Below are 18853 nucleotides of genomic sequence, written 5' to 3'. Positions count from 1 at the left end.
CGTAGGCATTGACGAGTTAATACCTTGTCGGACGGAGAGAGTATATCTTATGAGAGAACTTTGGTTCGTATTTTCATGTACAAGATTGTGTCGGACTTTATTTTGTAATGGTTGAACTCAGCTTATGCCTCATTACCATGTAATATTTATTACTATAAATATATGTGGTACTGACTATCAAATATATATATATATATATATATATATTATATATATATATATATATATATATATATATATATATATATATATATATACATATACATATCTTTGTATATCTAAATAGCAATCTTTGACTACGAGAATTCTCTGCAAATCTGTGAAGCCACGAGTCGCCGTAAAAGGCTTGACAGATCCTTGTGTAACAGAACTGTAAATATGTGAAGCCCGTCGCCCTAAAATGCTTTGACAAATCTATGAAGCCACGTCGCACAAGGTTCCTTTGCGTTCCTAGTAGACTGTGATATCAGACTACTCATAGCGAGAGTAATATAGTTAGTAACATATCAAAATATTTTGGTGACATGAGATGACGATAAATAAATAAAAGAATGAGGTGATAACTAGCTATGTTATCATAACATCACACACCCAAAAAAAATGAGTCTATAATAACATAATAAATGACATAATGAATGAAAACATATACCACCTCCATGCAAAAGATTATGTCTTATATTATTTTTAGAAAGTTAAACTATGTAAATTTTGACTAAGTTTTTACCAAAAATCATTAACATGCAAAATAGAAAATCAGTATCATTAGATAGGTAATAAAATATATTTTTCTATGGTATATACAAAATATCATGTTTGTTGTAGATTCTTCTAAAAGTTTGATCAAACTTTACTTGCTTTGACTTTTTTAAAAAAATAGAGAAAATTGCACAAACCATAAACTCTTGAGGTTGTTGTTGCACAAACCAGTGACTTAATTCTTTTTGTTGCACAAACCAGTGAATCTAGAGCTAGCTAACTATCTAAAAGGAGCTATAATGATGTGTTTATATTGGACGATGAGAGACCACCTTATATGTGACATAGTTATGGCTTTGACGTGTGAACCTCGCATACAAAAAAACAATCAAAAGCCTGCAGCAAGCCGGATCAGTTTCCGTGCCAAAATGAGAGCATTGCTCCGTCGAGACAAAGCAGAATGGTTGACACACACAAAAAATCACCGTACCAAAAACACAAACTTAGAAACTAAAATCTAAATGACTTTGTGTCACTAGTACAAAACTGGCCATCGGAGGCGGTTCCCCACCATGGGCCGGCAGCGGTTATCCATTCCACCTCCCTACGACAAAACGATTTTCTACAGATGATTTACATGCTGCCTGTGAAAATACACCCGTGGTTGGGATTTTTACTTGCTTCCAAAAATGCATTCTTACGAGTTGGGTGAAATAATCCGAGACACCCGGCAATTTGCGGAGGTCGCGAAGACATTGGAGTCGGTGTAAAAACCAAACCACCTCTGAGCGGCAGCGATGGCCGAAGACCACCTCAATATTATCACGCTGCTCCGGGGAATAAACCAGCGCATCCAGGTTCTGCACGCCACCCTCCTTGCCCCATGGAGTGTACGTGCCGGTGTAGGAGTTGTTGTTGTCCTAGTCGCTGCCGCCGCCTTCCTCGCTCCATGGAATGTATGTGTTGGTATAGGAGTCGTCGTCGTTGTCGATCAACCCGAGGGGGTTTATTTTCAACCGCCTCCAAAAAATCTTTTGTTGCCGACGAGCTATTTTTCGAACCGCCCCTAAAATTATTGGAGACAGTTTTAATTTCCAGCACCTCCAAAAATATTTTACTGGAGATGGTTATTTTTTAAGGGGTGCCTATTTTAAAAAAAATCCCCATGGGGCAGCGTTTGAAGCCGGTCCATTCTGTTTTGCGGTAGAACCGCCTCCGAGCGGTGCCTCTAATACCCATTTTTCTTCTAGTGTATGTGCCATCGGACACATAGATTTGAGTTGCACTAGGTACTAAGTGGATGCAATTTTGTTCAAAGTAGTCCCTATTTGTAATATGTCGCCATCATGTATGAAGCTATATTGCTCCTGTTTTATTACACAATCAAGACATATTGATGTAATTATTTTTATTTTTTTCTACATGTTGTTTAATTACATGATCTGTTAATTAGAACTTCTTGCAACCAAATTACCCTTAGAGACAGTGGTTTGTGCAAAGAAAAATTTAAATCACTGGTATGTGCACGGTGATCTCAAGAGTTGCTGGTTTGTACAATTTTCTCTAAAAAATATGGTTGTTGTTGATGTTGCTCATGGTGTTGTCCAAGTCGTTGGATCTATTGAGGAAGCATACAAACTAGCCAGGAAGAACTCGAACTGCGGCGAGCAGTCGCGTCGAGACTCTTCCCAACAACATTATAGCCCGTCTCCCAATGCTAGATCTGGATGGATGGGGTTTTGGAGACCTGCTCTACCGGGCGGCCGTGCATGCAGCCTTCGGGACAAGGAATATTAGAGAGCAACACATCAAAAGAAACTTGTTGGCCCAAGAGAGATGGAAGGGAGTGGAGATGCATACACACGCCAACACGTACTCAACTCAATTAGTGCACCAAGAAAAAAATTAATCTTCCACAAAATAGGTTTCTAACTTGACCTCGATTCAGGAAACACGACACTCTGTGTGTGCGATGCGTGACTTGGCGTGGCGACGCGAGCAACGTTGGCGGCGGAGGAGGAGGAAACTCCTTCCATTCCCACTCACTTAGTGGAGCTGAAAAACAATCGTATAAGTTGCCTCAACTCAAACCCAACTAGCAATGTGTGACTAAATGTTGTCTCGCAAAACTCATAAGCTGGCACCAAACTTCCTCATTAAGATTTCACATATTGTCGTTGTATAAGCTACTTTACTAGGCTGCAGCCCATCTACATCCAACACAATAGTAACTTCATCGACATGTATCGATATGAAAGGTGTTGCGTATAAAGTAATGGATTCCATCTCTTCCTTGGTTAGATACTGCAGACAAATGGATAAATGTACTCTCTAGAGTGAATTTTTGTAGCCCGAGCTACATGTAGCTCCTTTTTTTGCAAAATTTGAAAATGGGATTTTAAGGTATCAAAAAGATCTAACAAAAAATCAAGATGTAGACAATAATGGCATGTACCAATGTGTAAAATTTGAACTCGAGATAACTCATATTCTGGACTGCACAGAAATAACAAAATCGGACAGATTTTGAGATTTTGAAATCTATGTTCACTAATATTGATATCAGAATTTGTCATTTTTTGCACAGCTCCGAACATAAGGTATTTCCAGTCGAAATTTTCCATGTTTGTAGATCACGGTATTCTACATGTACATTTAATTTCAGAATTTTTTGAAACTTTAAAATATTTTTTTCAATATTTTCAAAAAATGAGGTACACCTGTAGCTCGAGCTACACTTGTGTTTTCCGACTTTCTGTGTCCCAAAATAAGTGCTGATTTTTTGCTAGACACAGGTGAATCTACATATTTGTATCTAAACAAAATTAAGTCGGTTATTTTGGGACGGAAGGAGTACTATGTATTACTGCCAGCAGCTAATTCGGATATTTTGTTGTTCCTTAGAGCATGTCTAACAGGTTTCCTACTTTTCTGCCCTGTAAAACGCGAGTATTTCGTCAAAAATGCTCGTAGCTAGATCATTCCGTCTAGCAGACCCCGTATTTCATCCCGTATATTTGAAAATTTTAAAACCCCGGGAAATTTGTTCATAGTTCATAGATAGTTGATCATACATACGGATCATACATACATACATACGGAATTGCGCGATCCATTGACTTCTAGTCGGAGAGGTCGATGATGTATGCGTCCGCCTCCGCCTCCCGCCTCCGCCTCCCGCGCCTGCGCCTCCTTCACGGCGGCGATGGCCGCCGCCTTCTCTTCTTCCTCCGCCTTCTTCTTCTCAGCGTCGTCCTTGAGGGACGCGGCTATCGCCTGCAAGAAGAGGGGGTCCTCCCCCTCCTCCTCCTCCTCCTCCTCTTCGTCCTTGCCGGCGAGCGGAGCTCCTCCGCCGCTGGTGCTCCCGATGCGCGCGTCCCATGCCGCCTTCGCCCGGCGGTCCCGCTCCCACTCGGCGCGCAACTTCTCGAAGTCGGGGCCGCTCATCGGCTTGAGCGGCGGATCTTCCTTGTACCAGCGCCCGCCCGCGGCGAACTCATGGAGCTTCGGCGGGACGTACAGGGCACCGGCGTACCTGCACGCCGTAAGGCGGCTCCCGGCGGCGGACCGCTTGCATTGGAGCCGCCACGCCTCCTCGACGGTGTCCGGCGAGCGGGATCGCTTCGATCCGCTCGCCGGCGACGCGGTACTGCTTCGGCGTCCGTACATGGCGACCGGCGGTTGAAATGCGGAGCTAGGGTGCGCGGGATTTCTTGCCGAGCTAGCCGGGGAGGCGGCGGCGCACGGCGGAGGTAGGGTTGCGAGTGAGGGGTTAACCCCTCACTCGCACATTCGCTCGGTATAAGTCGGGGGCGGAGGTGCGGATTTCCTGGGGCCCGTATTCCGCCGAAACGGGCCGGCCCGAATACGAGGCCTGCTAGACGGTCCAAACTGCGCCTGCCCCGTATCCCGCCAGAATTTTACGGAGTGGGCGGGTTTTAAGAGGTCTGTTAGACATGCTCTTAGATGGAACATTGTATTTCGTTGTGTGCATCAATCCGTGCAGAGACTCAGTTTGCACAACTCTCGTTACTTGTACTATACTATCTAGAATATACTTCTCTTACCCGCAAAAAAAAAAAACCCAATACTTCTCTTAAACCAATGAGCGAGGCAATTTTGGCATTTTGCTGGTCACCGACAGCAAGCGAATTCAAAATCTAGAAAAAGAGCAAAATAACTCAGGTATATTCTTCGTCGAAATAACCGTAACTTGTCTGCTAAGGTCACAGCCTCACAGGTCTTATTTTTCTGGACTAGTACAAATGCCCGTGCGTTGTGTCAAATTTCATTTCTTAATGTATATTTATATATAATTCACAAACCACTATGAAATTCAAAACAAATGTATATCATATTGTACTACAACATGATAATACCGATTGTAATAACAAGATAACATTGTTGTGCATTTGCATGATTTCAAGTTCTAGGTCTTCTTGTTACTCTTTCGCGGTAAGTCTTACACATGTGTTCTGGGCCATCATAACTGTCAACTGAACAACCTCTCATTTCAGATGTATTATTGTGTTACAAAACGTGGGTGCTACAAACATAGGTAGAATACTTCTTTTCTTATTAGTCCAAACAACACTTTGATATTCATAAAGGATGTAAAGCTAACCGCCTCCTCACTCTCTTGAGCTCACCCACTTTATCGAGCTCCACCACTCTCTCGAGAAGACCAAGCGGAGACCGGTCCCTCCCCTGCCTCTCCATCACCGGTGCGAGGACCGTCGTAGTTCCACGTTCAAGGGCCTTCGGAGACCACACCTAGTAGGCTCATCATCGAAACCGGCACCGCACCATCGTCGTCATGGCCGTCCTCCGTCCAAGACCATGGATTTGGCTGTTCGTGGTCGCTCCACCTCTCTATCCACATCTTGGTGGTAGCTGTCAGGGAACTCCAGTTCTGGCCGTGCAATTCGGCCTCGGCATCCTTACCTTCAGAAAAGAGACATTTTTTTGAACCTTTTTTTATTGTCAGAAAAGAGACATTCACTGACAAGGTACTGCTTTCCCCTTAACTGAAATGTGATATTCAACTGTCACGGTTTTCCCCAATTGGTACAAGTATCTAAAGAAATCTAGATATAATCAACTCATAATAACCTCCTAACTCTATATAAGTATGTAAAGATATCTACATATATAGGTATGTAAAGAAATCTAGATATAATCAACTCATAATAACCTCCAAACTCTATATAAGTATGTAAATAAATCTAGATATAAGTCCACACTGAACGAATTGCAAAATGCGTCAAGCAGTAAAATGTTACATGCCAGAGTTTTCTTCTTTACAATGTCATTTTTCTTACAATCTCAATATTTTTCCCTTGCTTGCATTAATCCATCTCTACAGACAAGGATTGAGTCGTCGGAGGCCTCCGTACCTTCATACTTCCTGCAGCAAGCAGGCCCAGACTGCCCATCCAAAAACATGCCGTTCCTCATCAACAAACACCATAGTGTTAATTTTAAAACAATTGTCATCCGGTTTCCTCCACTTCTCCACAATTGTATTTGTATTAGCTTTCTCTTTGCTACGAAACTCAGATTTTATCAGTTCATTCGCTCTTCTTGGCCGGTACTTCTCTTCTACATGTCCATGATGATAACTTTTCTAGTTTCTCCAGATGCACCACGGAACTGAAATTGCAATGGCTGCTATCCAGAACGTCCCACGGAACTGAAATTGCAATGGCTGCTATCCAGAACGTCCCACGCCGATGGGGTGCAGGTTAGGAAAATTCAGACCAAAATAATTTCTTGCTGCATACCAGAAGAGTTTGGCATGCTCACAACGTATTAAAGCATGGTACAAATCTTCTTCTTCATGAACACACAAAGGAAAAAAACTAAAAGGTCATGTGTGTGTCTCCTTTTCAATTCACCAAAGCAAGGCAATATATTGTTCACTACTCAGCCACCAAAATTTGAGAATTTTGGGCATCACTTGAAGCTTCCATAGAGCTTTCCAAATATCTGCCAAGCCCTCCAAGGATCCAACTGAACCAACATGCAAAAAAATGTCTTCTCGCTAGTTCTCGTTAAGTTGAACATTGAAAACAGTCCAGATTTCTACCCCGGCCACGCTGTACCAACTCCCTCTTCCACTGATTGTCTATGGGATTGATCAAATCATCCACCAACACTGAACCGGAGCATCACCTATTCTTCCTAGAGGTCTACTAAGAACTGCTCCATCAATCCATTTGGCATGCCAATTATTTTTCATCCTTTCATCACCCATGCTTACAGTTACCACATAAAGTGTTCCCTGCAGTGTGCTTACTGCTTGCTAAAATATCATGTTGCAGATAACATCATGCATAGAAGACAAACTCAAGTCTTGTCAAGTTTAAGATCTTATTTTATCACGACAAACAAACATTATTTCTCTTTAAAATCGTCATGGAGTAGAGGGAGAACACAAGGAATCATCAATGCCCAAAACTGAATCTCCAGAACCTTCACAAAGAACCTTATCTCCTGCATGTAAAGATTCAAGGTTTCTCAAGTATATGATCTGTAGAAAATATTGGTAAAGACAGTTAACACATAGACTAATCAAACAACATGGGTACATTCTAACTATATCCTTAGGATAAGGAAAAATTGAATAAACCAAACTGTACCTATTTCAGCAGCTCCTAACAATATACAGCATGTAAGCAATACCGCCATGTTTCAGAAAGAAAAGTTCCCAAAATTTTGCTATGTACTTCCCCTATATGTTAGTGTTTGAAATAGAATTAAGCTTCCAGTAGCAAAGAATGGTTTCCGCATCACTAAAAAACATGATAGTGAAGCCCATTTGTGAGGCAATTTAAGTAATGAAGATATAAATATCAAAAAGTCAATATGTGGCAAAAACTTTGTATGACTAAAATGACGGGACAAGTTGTAATAAAGCTAACCAATTATTGGCAACTTCACAACATCAATTAACTTGAATAGCAAGATATTGGCAACGTCAACATCATCGGCTAACTTGAGATGGAAAGAAATGTGAAACTACTAACTACACATAATTTAAATGACAGACCAAATTAGGGGAAAGTAAATTATTTCCATGGTAACGCATGTCTTTAGCAATAGAACATGCAATTATGATGAGATAAAAACCTATGTAGCACATGCACAGAGAATAACATTGGCTAAATCATAATCATAGACTGACTTTGGTATGCAGCAATCACCCTTATTGCAGTTGTAATGGCTAGTTTGACACTACACAATCACAAACTTGGTGTTTTGGGACAAATACATCTAAGGCTCTTCACAATAAATTGTCATATTAGGTATAAATATCACCGGTTTTCTAGTGGCAAATACATCAGCAGAATAGTATTTCCTTTGCAAAAAATTGCCCAGTTCACAGCAGTAATTGATTGGGTTGTTTTCAAAAGTGGTGTGTGGGGTATCTCAGATGCAATTCAGGGTCACTTGGTGAAGTGTTCTAACTAAAGTATTATGACTGTGCATGCTCATACAAGCATATATTTCGGCATGCTCATACAAGCATATATTTCGGCATGGTAGTAGTGAGGACCTTTGCAACTTTGTTCTGCTAGATAAGTGGGCGAAGAAACGCATCAAGTATTCAGGAATCAAAATCACAGGAGCATGTCAGAGCTATCACGACCGAACAAAGGAACCAGAAGTTTGTCTAAATGAGTGGTCTCGATCATCAGGAAATGTACCGACTAAAATAGGAGGAAAATGTAGCAGTATCTACAAATACAGAAATAAAACCAAATCAAATGCCATGTTCTATTACCTAAAAGGAGGGTAGAAATTCATATTATCCCCAAGTTGTTCTAATTTATTATTGGCTCCATGCATGCTCCATGAAATTTTCACGGCTGTTTGAGAATCCCTTGTCAATTTGTAAACTTGGCCTGCATCATGATGCCTTTTAAAAGGTAAGCTACTTCTGGTAATCAAGAGATAAATAAAATGCATGTACTTGTTTGCCTATGACATAGGAGCATCTAGTTATAAACTTGATCTGCATGTGACTTTATCTGGGCATTCTAATTTCATTATTTCTCCCATTATAATTTCATTAATTATTCATTACCAATCATAGAAAAAATAAAGGTCTATAAAAATAACCATACCTGCATAGAAAGTGCTATTTAGTTCAAGAGTATTTATGTACCATTTACATGGAGGCGTGATAGGAAGTATAAAGCCAAATTTGGAAGCATAGTTGTATTTTCGGGTTTTACATTTTTCTACCAACAATTCATCAAAAACAAAAGAGGCAAAACATAGTGCATGATCCGTAACATTTGGCAAAAGAAAAGGGGAGATTTCCAGGAGCATCCGATTAGCCCCATGCTTAGATAGCAAAAAAATTACAGAGGCTTTTTACGAAATTCCGTTTATAGTCTCTTAGTTACATGTTTTACCGGTTTTGAACATGCCAAAGCCCATCACTAATTTAACGACAATTGTTGCTACACCTACAAGATCGAGGAGGAGGTGTCTATATCGGGGTCATGTGCCTGACCTCACACATCTAAAGTTGGGGCTGTCACCAAGCTGCCCAACGACGAGCCGGAGCACAACCAGCACAATTGTTTACTTGTTTTTGTTCTAAAACTGGTCATACAGTACTATATACTTCGACATGACCCATCACTGAGCATGCTCCTAATTTCAGAAAATGAGGAAGTGGCACCCCTGCATGGTTGATAGAATGCAACCATTGGTAGAACCACTTATTCTTGTGCATAAAAGGGCCAGCCTTGTTTCAAATTCAGAATCCGCCAACATGTGCAGACGCAACCACTGGTATTAATGAACGTGCTTGCTTCAGATGAATATATGCACTACGTACTCTTCGGAATTTATAAAACATAGTTGGAATTTAGAAGATCAGTATGATTGGACGAACTACGAAGCTTGTCAGAGACCTTGCGCATCTCGCCGAATTACATTGTGGTTAGTAAGACATATGGACTATCTCACTGAATATTTACAAAGTCAAAGCTATTATCATGTTAGTCTGTGTCCAATACTGAAATCTTGAGGGCTAATTTGTACACATGGACCAGTACTGCCATGGGATTAATATGACAAAGTTAAATGAGCCCTTTGACTTGCACGATACACAATTAAATATAGGTGAAAGCAAAACATGGTAAGGTGCTTACGGTAAGATGTAGCTCATGGCGAGCAGGAAGCACACTGCCGAGAACTGCTTGTCCTTCATATCTCGCAGACTCAGATCGTTCCGGATCTTAGCGAGTTCCTCACAGATTACACTTCCGCTATGTTTATATCAGCATATGCAACAAAACGAAGAGAAGTGTCAGATCACGTGTGTGCACTTCTGGTAATGATCTTAGCAGCATGCGCAAAGAAAATAAAAGGTACACCATATGGGGAGCAGATGGAGACTAAGATCATCTCATGAAAGCATGTCTTCTCGTCCTTCAGTCATTCACCTCTAGCTGTAGCAACTTGCTCCTGATCACCTGATTCATTGACCTCCCAGGAAACATCGGTTATAGCACTGTAGGAAGCTAACCAATGGAAACTGCCAGCCATTCTCCATGTAAATCTTTGTCTGGAAATGAACCAATAGTTCGATGACATCTTGGACAGCATTCATGGAACACTCTCCCGACTCTGGCTGTAGTTTGACGACACCCTGAAAAGGATTATTTCAATCTAAACCCTACCCAATTGTGGGAGATGTGCTGCCAGTATCGACCAAATCAAGCACAGCGTTCGAGGACACCGACAAAGAACCTACTTGCATAAGTAAATCGAGTGAGGGGTAGTAGGCGTGGGGAGGGGGCAGACCTCGCGGCGTTGAACGGTGCTGCCGTATACCGTAGCCTGGCAGAACCGGCGGTACAGCGGGACGGCGGCGTAGGAGGCGCCGACCATAGCGGCCGCCACGCCGAGAAGGTACCCCATAGTCCTCCTAGAGCTCTTCTAACGGCCGGCGGCGGCAGCGGTGGCGGCGGAGGAGGAAGAGGCGAGCCTGCGAGAGAGGAAGGCGTCAGCCGGGGGCGGCCACAGATGGAAAGGGGAGTGGCGGCGGGCCAGCGGGAGGTGGCGGTGGAGGAGCCTGGGGAGCGAAGGACCGGCGACGCCCTTCCCTTTCCTCGCTGGAGGAGGCGGGCGGCGTGCAGATGGGAGCGGGCGGTGTCCATGTTCTCGTGGGGGGCGGCGTCCAGATGGAAGGGAAGGAGAGCGACATAGGGTGGCCCATGTTGACGCGGCCCAGCTAGGCGGGGCGGAACACAGTGCGACGAGAACGACCAAAGGTTAGTCGTAGTGGTAGGTGGCAGAATAGGGAACACATTCGTACTTTTTAAGTAGTGTAGATTTCCTCAGTTCCTCCTGGGACACAACGACTAGCCTTGCTCTCCATGGTTTCACGATAAGAGAAAAACGATGCCGTCGATGCAAACCCTGGCACAGAACAATGTAAGGACAGCCCATGTCCTTCGCACGTCGATCCCGATGATCGCAACGTCGTCGTACACCGCGACTTATATAATGCACGGCCATGCTCAGAACAATTCCATCGCAAACATGGCAACTTCACTGTACGCTCGCCGTCCATCAGTACTGCTGCTAGTGAGTAGCTCATGGCTCCTCTGCTCTCTCCTGCTTGCTCCGGCAGCCGCCGCTGGGCGGACGTCGTACATTGTCCACATGGACAAGTCCGCCATGCCGACGGCGCACTCCGACCACCATGAATGGTACTCCACCGTGCTGTCGTCTGTAGCAGCGGCAGCCGATTCAACAGACGGCGCACGTGGCGAACCGCCGCAGCTCGTCTACACCTACGATGAGGCGCTCCACGGCTTCGCGGCCACCCTCTCGTCCGCCGAGCTCCGCGCGCTCAGCCGCGCGCCCGGCTTCGTCTCCGCCTACCCTGATCACCACACCCACGTCCGGCGCCACGACACCACGCACTCTACGGAGTTCCTCGGCCTCAGCCCGCTCGGTGGGCTGTTGCCGGCGGCCAATTTCGGCGAGGGCGTCATCATCGGCATGATCGACACCGGCGTGTGGCCCGAGAGCGCGAGCTTCGACGACGCCGGCATGGACCCCGTGCCGTCCCGATGGCGCGGCGCCTGCGTGCCGGGCGTGGAGTTCCCCGCCTCCCTGTGCAACCGGAAGCTCATCGGGGCGCGCTACTTCAACAAGGGTATTATTGCTGCAAACCCCGGCGTAGTCCTCAGCATGAACTCGACGCGCGACGAAGAGGGCCACGGCACGCACACGTCGTCGACCGCGGGCGGGAGTCCAGTGGCAGGCGCGTCTTTCTTCGGCTACGGGCGCGGCACGGCGCGCGGGGTGGCCCCTCGCGCTCACGTGGCCATGTACAAGGTCATCTTTGAGGATTTCCGGTACGCGTCCGACGTGCTGGCCGGCATGGACGCGGCCATCGCAGACGGAGTCGACGTCATCTCCATCTCCATGGGCTTCGACGGCGTGCCGCTGTACGAGGACCCAGTGGCCATCGCCGCGTTCGCCGCCATGGAGCGCGGCATCGTTGTGTCGGCCTCGGCAGGGAACGAGGGCCCGCGGCCCGGCCGCCTGCACAACGGCATCCCATGGCTGCTCACCGTCGCCGCTGGCACCGTGGATCGCAAAATGTACTCCGGCACCGTCTCTTATGGCAACGCGACGCAAGGCACGCAGGGTAGCATAGCCGGTGTCACGACGTACCCCGCAAACGCATGGGTGGTGGACATGCCGTTGGTGTACGACGACGCCATCTCAGCGTGCAACTTGTCGTCGCTGGCGAATTTGACGAGGAGCATAGTCGTGTGCCGCGACAATGGGCGTGTCTTCGGTCAGGTGATCGCCGCGAACGAGGCCGGTGTCGCCGCGGCTATCTTCATCACAGACGACGACTTCGGTGAGGGCACCACCATGCCCATGCCGGCCATTTTTATCAGCCCGAAGGATGCGCCGGCGCTGCTGAGCTACATAAACTCTACGACGACCGCGACGGCGACCATGAAGTTCCAGCAGACGATCCTTGGTACACGGCCGGCACCGGTGGTCACGGCGTACTCCTCACGCGGACCGTCGCCGAGCTATCCTGGCGTGCTCAAGCCAGACATACTGGCACCGGGGGACAGCATACTCGCGTCGTGGGCGCCACTGTCTTCGCAGGGGCTGATAGGCCATACCGAGCTAGGCAGCGACTTCCTCGTCGCGTCCGGGACGTCCATGTCGTGCCCGCACGCCGCTGGCGTGGCGGCTCTGCTGCGCTCTGTGCACACCGGCTGGAGCCCGGCCATGATCAAGTCTGCGATGATGACCACCGCGATCACCAAGGACAACACGTTCCGCCCCATCACCGACGCCGGAAGCCTCTACAGAGGCAACGGCACCATCACGGCGGCGAGTCCGTTGGCCATGGGCTCCGGGCACGTGAGCCCCAACTCGGCCATGGACCCGGGGCTAGTGTACGACGCCGGGCCGAATGACTTCGTGGCGCTGCTCTGCGCCGCGAACTACACCAGCGCCCAGATCGCGGCCATCACGAGATCGTCGACGGCGTACAACTGCTCCTCCATCGCGTCGAACGACGTGAACTACCCATCCTTCGTCGCGACCTTCGCCCCCAACGCCACCTCCGGGGAGATGCGCTTCACCAGGACGGTGACCAGCGTCACGGCTGGCCCATCGACGTACCGCGCGTCCTGGGTTTCGCCAAGCAACGTCGTCGTGGCCGTGACGCCTTGGACGATGGAGTTCGGCGGCGCGGGGCAGAAGGCCACGTTCCAGGTGGACATCAAGCTCACCGCGCCTAACGTCGGAGGCGAACCCGTGTACGGAGCCGTGGTTTGGACCGACGCCACCGGCAGGTACCGTGTGAGGACTCCCTATGTAGTGCTTTGATGTTGTAAACTTGTAATGGTGGTTGGTGGACTGATATTTTGCCCAAAATCGGTTCTCCCAGCGTCCGATGGACATCCAACGTCCAGAATCAGATGCAACAAATTTTTAAACTTCAACTCCTCGGTTCTTGCAATGTCAACCTGAATTTCTAAGTTCTCTACTTAAACCGAAAAGCTATGTAACTTTGGCTCTATCATTCTCGATATTTACAACAAATATGCCACCGTGTTGGGTATTACAACAAAGCGAACACTTCTATAGCGTGGTGGCCACGGGCCTATTCCATACAATATTACAACAAAAAAAAGTCACCCTGCGTACAATAAAAATATAATATCACAACAAAACGTCCCAACATCTGTAAAAAAGAATGTTACAATAAAGTGGTTAAACCAACAAAAAAAATCTGTAGATCGATCTACAATAAAAGCCGCTATTACAACAAAATTCTAAGCTTAGTTTGGTAGCAAAGTATCTTAAAAACCAAAGTGTTATAAAACTGACGTTTTCTAGCAGGGTGGCATAGTATACCGAAGTATTGACAGATTGAAGTATTTTGTAGTATTTAGAAATATTGCGACATGTTTGGCTAGTGTTGTAGTTAGAAATTAGCTATGTAAGCTAGCAACCGTTAGAGTACATCATGTCTTTCATCTTGAAAGGACGAGATGCCTAGAGGGGGGATGAATAGGCGTTTAAAACTCTTACGGATTTGGCTTGTAAGAATGCGGAATTAAATTAACGTTTAGTTTACAAGCACAACCCATAAATATGCTAGGCTCAACTAAGTGCAACAATGACAGCTAGAGTTAAGCAAGATAGGCACAAGATATATGTAGCACAAGTGATAACAAGATATATGTACTTCAAGCACGATGGCTATCACAAGGAAAGAAAACTCGGATCTAGAAATAACCGAGGCGCGTGGAGACGAGGATGTATTCCCGTGTTCCCTTCCTTTGCAAGAAGGTACGTCACGTTTGGAGGAGTGGAGGTCCCACGGAGGATTCCCCAACGCCACGAAGGCTCACCCTATTCTCCGAGCCAAACCCACGAAGGATAATGACCCTTTCCTTATGGTTAGCTTTTCCTCCACTCCGGAGATGGCAAGCTCCACAACCACTTCACAAGCTCCACGAAGGAGAAGCCCGGGCCTCTTCACAATCTTCCTTGAAGAGATCACCCGAGCACCAACCGCCAAGCCAACTAGGAGGTCTCCCTCCAAGAGTAACAAGCTCACGGTCTCTCACTCGAACTAATCGTGGTGGAGAGCTCAACACTATGCAATGATGCAAAGCAAGAACACTAGAGGTGTTCAAACCCTTCACACTCGAATCCCACCAAAGCAACAAATGATAGGATGAGATTAGAGAGTAAGAACAAAGAGGAAATCAACAAATGACTCCAAGATCTAGATCTAAAGAGTTCCCCTCACTTAGAGGAGAGATGGATTGGTGAGGATTGCAGATCTAGATCTCCTCTCTTAGGTCCCTCAAGAATGAGCAAGAATCATGGGGGGAATCAAGAGAGAGAGGGCAAGTTCTTCAAAGTCAACAATGGAGGAGAGAGAGTGGAAGAACTTGTTTAGCCCAAGGTGGAAGAAGGGCTATTTATAGCCCAAGAGCAAATATAACCGTTGGGAAAAAGTTGGGTTGAGTCAACCATCGAGGAGGCCGGTCAACCGGGCCTGGGACCGGGCTGTCCGGTCCAGGGGCCGGTCAGACCGGGCCACCGGCCGGTCCAAACCGGACCACAGGCCGGACCAGCACCGGGCGAAGCTGGAAGACATACTGGATAGTGCCCGGTTGGCACCAGTCTAGGGGCCGGTTTGAACCGGGTCATCCGGTGGGACGGCCGGTCACGCCGGGCGAGAAACCAGGCTAGCAGGAAACATGTTATCCAAAAACTGTGATAACTTTTGTGTCCGGACCCCGATTGACATGAAACCAATTTTGTTGGAAAGATAACGACGAATAGAACCCCAACAAAAAATGGAAATATAAAGACTCCTCACAGTATATTTTTAGATGTTTTTATAGAGGGGGTCTCCCACCATCAAGAAACGGTGAAGACGTCCAAACTCGAAAACGCAATAGAAGATGCATGCGGATTCCGTTTTCGGTGAACTTGGGCTTGTTGTAAAGCTAGCAACAAGCTCAAGAACCTATCATAGGGATATGCAAAGTATGCAAAGGATTGAGCTCCCTAAGACGATGCGATCAAGTTACCCAACCGAAAGCCCCTCTTGATAGTGCGGCTATCTATCCTATAATCCGGTCTCCTAACAACCACCTTGAGACCGGTAAAAGGAAAACCTAGCAAGGCCATACCTTTGCCTTGCGCATCCCGCTTGATCTTGATGATAGCTCTTCAAGCTCCACTCAAGCCGGAATGCCTTACTTGATCATCGTTACTTCGTGAAGACTCACAAATGCTCCCCCATACACTATGATGGGAAAGCTACATTGATGTATATCTTCACATGTCCATTATCATCAAATGGACGACAAGATTCAAGCATATAATCCTCTCGAGATGCTCAACTTGAACTTGCCCAACTCAACCTTGATGACGATCACCACTTGCCGTCATCCTCTCATGGGCTATATGAGATCTCACTTTTGATGCATGCCCATGGAAAGATACCTAACCCATATAGACAACACAAGGGCACATATATGATGGGTTAGTTCATGAAGCATAATTTACAAAGCTTACCATACCACGTGACTTCACGTGGCACATTCTTCATGCTTCATGTGTTGACCAAACTTGAATCTATTTTTCACTCTTTGTATTGGTCAACATTGTATCTTCTCATGCTCTATCATACTATCTTGAGGTGTATAAAGAATTCTTCATTTGTTTGCATGCTCTAAATCTTAGTCAACCATAGCTCAACTTATGAGACTATCATGACACCGACTTAGAGCCATATCTTGAATTCTTCACTTGGAATCAAGCACTCAAGATCTTGATCATCCATTGCTTATCACATAAGCTAGAGCATGGCTAATATTGAGTTCCACATAAGAACTCCATCTTCATTTATTCTTCTTGATCATATCATATATATATCTTCAAATCGATGATCTTTATGCCAATACACAAGGTATATCTTTATCTTCATGGCATCCATACTTGAATCCAACACATGGAATACAAGTAGTACTTATGGAATATTTCTTCATATAAACTCAATGAAAACATTAGTCCATAGGGATTGTCATTAATTACCAAAACCACACATAGGGGCAATATACGCTTACACATCTTTGTAATGGTTCAAAATTCTGTAGAGCTTATGGCACACGCAGACCCGTCCTCTCATGCTCTCACCACAAGCACTCATGGCCGCTAGCACCGCTGCCCGCGCTAGTTGCCCCAGAAATAAACATGAGGATAGTGGTAGCGCTTACCTTTCTTCTATCCATCGCTATCTTTTCCTCTATCTATGACTGCACGATCGTATCTCCTGAGTCTTGAGAAAAAAGGACGGCGGCAGGGGCGAACCAACATAGTGAGCACAACGGGTCATTTTTCTAGCTTTCTCCGTTTTAGAAAAAAGAGATCGAGGGTTGATTTTTCAATACGTTGAAAAAACTGCAGTTTGAGAGATACTTCAGTATTTATATTGCAGTTTTTTGCCATTGCCAAACACATCAAAGTATTCTAAACGATAGAAAATTTGGAAACTGAAGTATTCTTGAAATACTTCAAAAATACTTTGCTACCAAACATAGCCTAAACGTTTGTAAATAATGCAAAAGTGGTTGAGAAATAATTAAATTGCTATTACAACAAAAAGCACTAACTATTTTTACAAAAGTCGTAAACGATTACAACAAAATAATCATGTGTTTACAATATTTTGAAAAAGCACGCAAACATCATTTTTTTTTAGAAAACACACAACTTTTAGAAAACATTTGCAACATCTTGTCTTTGCCTTCCCAACGAAATTCATAGCGGTTGGTTACATTTTAGAATAACTTACGCAATATTTAAATCTGGGGGAAACACAAACTTGTGACAAACGCTTAGGTAAAGGTTGCAACATCTCATGTGTTCATGTGTGCTTTCTCTACAAAAATCATAAGCATTTGTTATAAAATTAACTAATGTATGCAAAATAAAAAATTCTCAATGTCGACGGCATCATCAGTGATATTGATGTCGTCCCTACTTCCAGCGGCGTGGCGGAGCGGTCGAGCTAGACGGACAAGAACACAAGATAAGCTAGCCGTAACTTGTTTCTCTATTTAAGAGAATATAATTGGCATGCATGCATGATGCGGCGGCCGGCGTAGCGGACAAGAAAAAACAAGCTACCTAAACCCAACGAGAAGCACCTAGTTGTGTTCATGCATGCGGAAAAATAGCTAGCTCAGCTTGTGTGTGTAGGCAGCATTGCTAGATAGTTGCGTGTGCATGCAACAATAGTACGTGAGAAAAGCTGGCTAGTATGAGTGTGTTACGTGCAGCGGTATGTGGAAAAAGGCCAGAGCTAGCTACGCCCGATTCCTCCCCCGAATCGGTCGGCCGAGCCAAAGCATTTCCCTTGTAATAATGATACCATGTAGTCTTCATATCAGTGGTAACTAGAGTACTCTTCCAAAAATACTAGATGATCCACTTCATCTCTGTTCAATCTTCTCTTTTGGATCATACTCCACTATTTGATTTCTACGAATCAGCGTATTCTTCTCCTTTCCTATGGGTATTCCTACATGACTTTTACTACTTTTTCTAGCAGTTTGGCTTCCTAGATAAAGTATTGGTGGTTTCTTAGCTTTCTATTATGGCTACCGCCGACTGTAAAATGGGAACCATCAACATCCTGATGCAAGAAAATCCATCAATGGTACAAAATAATACCAAATGTAACATTTTAAACTAAGTATGTAACATTTTCAAAAATGTTACATAGTTTTGCAATATTTTTATGCAGTATATCCAACAATTTTTCTAACACACCTAACACTATAGAAACACAATGTAACAATGGTGCAGTTTCTCTATATCATATACACAACCACTTTGTCCATACTTACACAATAGAAATGATGCACATATGTAACAAATCACAACAACGTGTGGAACATCGAAAAAATCCCCAAAAGTTACCCTTCGTCAACGAGCATCCCATCAACTCCATGGCCGAATCGAGATCGTCGACCACCAACCCGCCTCGCCTGAGGCCATTTTGAGGCAGATTGGGATTCACCAGAATCATCCCCCACTCCACACCCATCTTTCC

At 45.2% G+C, this 18853-nt stretch overlaps 1 protein-coding gene across 1 annotated transcript; it reads left to right on the top strand.

The window, feature by feature from the left end:
- The first annotated feature begins 11262 nt into the window (after positions 1-11262).
- LOC124662744 (subtilisin-like protease SBT3) lies at positions 11263-13593 on the top strand. The gene has a single exon (XM_047200546.1). The coding sequence runs from the start codon at positions 11263-11265 to the stop codon at positions 13591-13593; it is 2331 nt and encodes a 776-aa protein (XP_047056502.1).
- The last annotated feature ends 5260 nt before the right edge of the window (positions 13594-18853 follow it).

The sequence above is a fragment of the Lolium rigidum genome, chromosome 6 (assembly GCF_022539505.1).
Source record: "Lolium rigidum isolate FL_2022 chromosome 6, APGP_CSIRO_Lrig_0.1, whole genome shotgun sequence".
NCBI classification, from domain to species: Eukaryota; Viridiplantae; Streptophyta; class Magnoliopsida; order Poales; family Poaceae; genus Lolium; species Lolium rigidum.
This window is presented reverse-complemented; position numbering and strand designations above follow the sequence as displayed.